Genomic DNA, 5,000 nt, shown 5'->3' with positions numbered 1-5,000 from the left:
GGCAAGCCGAGACAGCAGAAACATGCATTACCAGTTATGAGGAGCAGTGGCAGACAGATCCGCTCGCTCAGTCTGAGGGTCTCGGGTTTCCACAGAGCCGCTCAGCAGCGGCCAGTGGGGCGTCCTGTCCGTTTGTTTATGGCTGTGGTAGAACATTCCAGATTTGCGAGTCAGGCTCCCCCCAGATGCTCGGGTTCATTTTTTTTTTTTACAGTGACCGTGAATCTGTGGCGACACAGAAGCAGGCTTCCTTTTTTTTTTATTTCACAAACTCGTCAAGGGGACGTTGTCTCCCGACGGTAGCGCGGGGCCCCTCGCTTTCCGAGGGACCGTGGCTGAAGTGCTCGGTGCTCTCCGGACGAGCTCACCATCCCACCATCCTCCTCTGGCCGGTCGGGCTGTCTCTGGGTGCTGCTCGTGTGACAAATGTCTCTGCTCTCTGTCTCCGTTCAGGACAAACAGTATGTGGGCTTCGCCACGCTCCCCAACCAGGTCCACAGGAAGTCTGTGAAGAAAGGCTTCGACTTCACCCTCATGGTGGCGGGTGAGTCTCGAGCGCTCCAACCCCAGGGACTGTGGATGACACCTGGCACTGTCAACTGTTACTGTCTCGGTGGCTAAGCAGGGCATGCACAAGCTTGCTTGTATTGGTCAATAACAAGAGTTCTGTTTGTGTGTGGATGGGTGCGCATATGGGGGTGTGGGTGTGTGTGGGTGTGTGTGTGGGTGTGTGTCTTAGGTGAGTCTGGCCTGGGCAAGTCTACTCTAGTTAACAGCCTTTTCCTCACAGACCTCTACAAGGACAGAAAATTGCTTAACGCAGAAGGTAAAGGCCTCACAGCTTGTGCTGAGCTGTTAATATTTTTGTCAGTTCACTTCATAGAACCTCTGCCTTTATGTTGTGCTGGTGGAGAAGCCCGAACACTCGACACACTCACCAAACCTCCAACATATCGTAAGCAGGACAGGGCTGGGGTGTATTCCCTAGGAAGCCTGAGAAACACTCACTCACTTTCACACGTTCTCTCTCGTTCTCTCGCTATCCCTCCTTCTTTCTCGCCGTCTCTCTCCCTCGCTATCTCTCACACTCTCTCTCTGTCCCTCTGTCTGTCCCTCAGAGCGTATTAGCCAGACAGTGGAGATCACCAAACACACGGTGGATATTGAGGAGAAGGGGGTGAAGTTGAAGCTGACCATAGTTGACACCCCGGGCTTCGGAGATGCCGTCAATAACAACGAGTGGTGAGAACCCAGCACAGCAGTGGGAATCAGCAAATGGGTTACCCAGCCTGTTCTCAGATTTCCCATATGCGTGCGCGCGCGTGTGTGTGTGTGTCTGTGTGTGTGTGTGTGTGTGTGCGTGCGTGCGTGTGTGTGCGCGCGCGCGCGTGTGTGTGTGTGTGTGTGTGTGTGTGTGTGTGTGTGTGATTTCCAGCTGGAAACCCATCACCGACTACATTGATCAGCAGTTTGAGCAGTACTTCCGAGATGAAAGTGGACTGAACAGGAAGAACATATTGGATAACCGAGTGCACTGCTGTCTATATTTCATACCACCATTTGGACATGGGTGGGTAGCGCGTGCGTGTGTGTGTGTGTGTGTGTGTGTGTGTGTGTGTGTGTGTGTGTGTGTGTGTGTGTGTGTGTGCGCGTGCACGTGTATCTGCAGCTGAAGAGGATACAGGAGATGAGTTCTTAGTGAAACTAAGGATCTATATAGCAGAGATCAATAATGCTATCCTGTTGCTATAATAAAGTATGCGTGCGTGTGTGCGTGCGTGCGTGCGTGTGTGTGTGCGCGCACGTGTATCTGCAGCTGAAGAGGATACAGGAGATGAGTTCTTAGTGAAACTAAGGATCTATATAGCAGAGATCAATAATGCTATCCTGTTGCTATAATAAATTATGCGTGTGTGTGTGTGTGCGTGCGTGTGCAGGTTGAGGCCAGTGGATGTTGAATTCATGAAGGCCCTGCATGAGAGGGTGAACATCATTGCTCTGATCGCCAAAGCGGACTGTCTGACTCCAAACGAGACCAAGAAGCTCAAGGATCGCGTGAGCGTGCCCCGGCGTCTCTGATCCCTCGCTATTATCATGTTTAGCTGACGGGGATAACGCAGATTATTGTATTATTAATACAGATACAGGGTTACACAGGGTGTGGAGCTGAAACTGACACGCAGACTCTGGCAGTAATATTAGGCTTTGTGGATGCCATCATAAACATCCCGCAAACAATAACTAACACAACTTTTATGATGCTGTGATTTCTGATTACTCATCTCCTCAGGTGCGAGACGAGATTGAGCGCTTTGGGATTAAAGTGTACCAGTTTCCTGAGTGTGACTCTGATGAGGATGAGGAGTTTAAACAGATGGACAAAGAGCTGAAGGTCCGAGACAAAGCCGTTAAATCACGCGTTTAACGTGCCCTTATCGCCACCTAGTGGACACTTCTGTTTTTGCATGCTTCCGTGTCAGTCTTGCTGAAAAGGATTGGCTGATTTTTGTTTAATGATCTAATTATTTAACAATGAATGTATACCTGTGTGTGTTTAGGAATGTACTCCATTTGCTGTTATTGGTAGTAATACAGTAGTGGAGGCAAGAGGTCAGCGAGTGCGTGGACGCCTCTACCCTTGGGGCATTGTGGAAGGTGAGTGAAGAGAATCGGTGGCTGTGTTTATGCTGATAGTACAGTGATTCCTGTACAATATACAGAATGGCTGTAATCCAAGACAAATGTGAAAGTAATTATTTACTGGAATATTAAACTATCCTGCTGCTTCTCTAGTTGTGCTGTAGATTCTGTCAGTTACACACATTCACTGTGTGTTCACTATGTATTTGTGTGTGTGTGTGTGTGTGTGCGCGTGTGTGTGTGTGTTTGCAGTGGAGAATCAGTCTCACTGTGACTTTGTGAAACTAAGGAACATGCTGATTCGCTCTCACATGCATGACCTGAAAGACGTAACTTGTGATGTACACTACGAGAACTACAGAGCCCACTGCATACAGCAGATGACCAGGTGTGTGTGTGTGAGTGTGTGTGTGTTTGTATTAGCATGTGCAAGTATTGGGTGCATATTAATTAATTGGGTGCATACTTTGCATATTAAAGTATTCTTTTCACATTTGGCTCATATTACTTTACCAGTTAGCAGTTGAGTACATGAAGTGGGGTTTTTGTCTGAATCTGCATGTGTGTGTGTGTGTGTGTGGCAGCAAACTTGCACAGGACAACCGCATGGATAGCTCCATTCCCATTCTGCCACTGCCCACTCCCGATGCAGAGACCGAAAGACTCATCAAGATGAAGGACGAGGAGGTGGGGCTTAAATATGACCATCATCATCATCATCCTGTCCCCACGGTGAAGTGAAACTCAATTGTGGCCCGAGGGCACATGGTCATGCCTGTGTGTATGTGTTCTCCTGTGTGTGTGTGTGTGTGTGTGTGTGTGTGTGTGTGTGTGTGTGTGTGTGCAGCTCAAGAGGATGCAGGAGATGTTGGAGAAGATGCAACAACAGATGCACGAAAAAGACCAGTGATGATGTCAGTGGGCGTGGCCACCCTGACCACCTGCACATACACAAACATACACTTACGAAGAAATCTACTGCAAACCTTATATTGATCCAGATCTATACTTCTACATGTGAATGAGCGCAGATGGCCCTCTATGTTCCACGCCTACAGCCTGTTCTTACAACACACACTAAGGGACTTGTACGCTGTAGACTTGCGGAGCGATTTGCTTGGCGCTTTTGAAGCCCCTGCCTGCCAAATACAGATGTGACTATTTAATGTGTCATATGTGTGTATGCCAGTGTGACTATGGCTAACATCAGAAATATTATGTAATATTAACTTAAATTAAATTGACTTTTAGATGTATCTAATTTATATTGACTTGATTTTTGTTTTTATTGCCTAGGTAGAGGAGTGTGTATGAGATGTTTTGTAATGCTGTTGTAGCAAAAACATTGGTTTGAATTTGGGCCTTGACTGTTGATTGATTGAGTGTGTGTGTGTGTGTGTGTGTGTGTGTGTGTGTGTGTGTGTGTGTGTGTGTGTGTGTGTGTGTGTGTGTGTGTGTGTGTGTGTGTGTGTGTGTGAGAGAGGGGAAATGTAAGCTATAAGCTGCTTACTGCACTCCTAGCTTTTTACAGTGTTAGTTCTCAGTGAATGTAGAATTACTGCGCAGGTTGTTATTATGAATAAATACCCTAATTCAGACTGTTGCGCTCTGATTTCTTATCCAGGCTTGTATACATTCCCAACATGCTCTTTTCAGAATTGCAGTTTGGGCTTTCCCAACTAACCTATCCTTGCACTGAGAGTTTAATTCCATATGTGGACTGCGGTAGTTGAGAGAAAAATTCTGCCGACTTCCTGTCCCACGCGTGCCCTATGAGGGAGGGGCAGATGTGTTTGCATGTAAGAGGGGCAGATGTGTTTTCATGTGAGAAGACTTATCAGTCTTACCCAGCTGTGTCTCCAGAAGCCCTGTCACTGGTGCCAGAACGGACAATTCCTCTACACCCATTAAACAGAGAAGACATCCATTATATTGGTAAGACTCTTCTTGCCTTTACCTGTCCATGTACCTCTATATCTTAAGTGAGGTGAGAGAGAACATTCTAGTACAGTCCTGAGTCCTTAAAACAGCATTTGTAGGTCAGTGGTTAAGGTACTTGACTTGTAATTGGAAGGTTGCTGGTTCAAGCCCCACCACTGGCAAGGGGCCCCTGAGCAAGACACTCAAACCTCAGTTGCTCAAGTTGTACTGTCATAATTGTAAGTTGCTTTGGATGAAAGTGTCTGGTAAATGCACTCTAGTAGTAGTGAGCTGTCGCTGTGCACATCCTGTGTGTTTATGCTGGAGACACTGTAGTGTACTTTTGTTTTGTTCAATTTTGTTATTTTGTGGAAAAATGATCACATGCAAAATTATGAAACCATCATTACTGAGGAGAAAGATACGTTCATTTGGCGAAT

At 46.9% G+C, this 5,000-nt stretch overlaps 2 protein-coding genes across 5 annotated transcripts in view; both read left to right on the top strand.

The window, feature by feature from the left end:
• Positions 1 to 4,238, top strand: part of septin5a (septin 5a) — an 11,403-nt gene extending 7,165 nt beyond the window's left edge. For all 4 annotated transcript variants that reach the window (XM_081707470.1, XM_081707472.1, XM_081707471.1 and 1 more), the window contains 10 exons: positions 454 to 544; positions 740 to 826; positions 1,119 to 1,242; positions 1,436 to 1,570; positions 1,938 to 2,055; positions 2,291 to 2,392; positions 2,559 to 2,655; positions 2,893 to 3,028; positions 3,225 to 3,327; positions 3,488 to 4,238. In XM_081707470.1, the coding sequence (XP_081563596.1) occupies positions 535 to 544; positions 740 to 826; positions 1,119 to 1,242; positions 1,436 to 1,570; positions 1,938 to 2,055; positions 2,291 to 2,392; positions 2,559 to 2,655; positions 2,893 to 3,028; positions 3,225 to 3,327; positions 3,488 to 3,550 (975 nt within the window). In that variant the 5' untranslated portion in view covers positions 454 to 534 and the 3' untranslated portion in view covers positions 3,551 to 4,238. The remainder of the gene's footprint in view (positions 1 to 453; positions 545 to 739; positions 827 to 1,118; positions 1,243 to 1,435; positions 1,571 to 1,937; positions 2,056 to 2,290; positions 2,393 to 2,558; positions 2,656 to 2,892; positions 3,029 to 3,224; positions 3,328 to 3,487) is intronic.
• A 224-nt stretch (positions 4,239 to 4,462) lies between these two features.
• gp1bb (glycoprotein Ib platelet subunit beta) overlaps positions 4,463 to 5,000 on the top strand; it is a 3,604-nt gene continuing 3,066 nt past the window's right edge. The window contains exon 1 of the mRNA XM_026999773.3: positions 4,463 to 4,575. The gene's annotated coding sequence lies outside the window, so the exon portion shown is untranslated. The remainder of the gene's footprint in view (positions 4,576 to 5,000) is intronic.

Source organism: Electrophorus electricus, chromosome 25 (assembly GCF_041902795.1).
Source record: "Electrophorus electricus isolate QZ-2024a chromosome 25, ASM4190279v1, whole genome shotgun sequence".
Classification (NCBI taxonomy): Eukaryota; Metazoa; Chordata; class Actinopteri; order Gymnotiformes; family Gymnotidae; genus Electrophorus; species Electrophorus electricus.
Note: the sequence above shows the minus strand (reverse complement) of the source record. Positions and strands in the feature narration are given on the sequence as shown.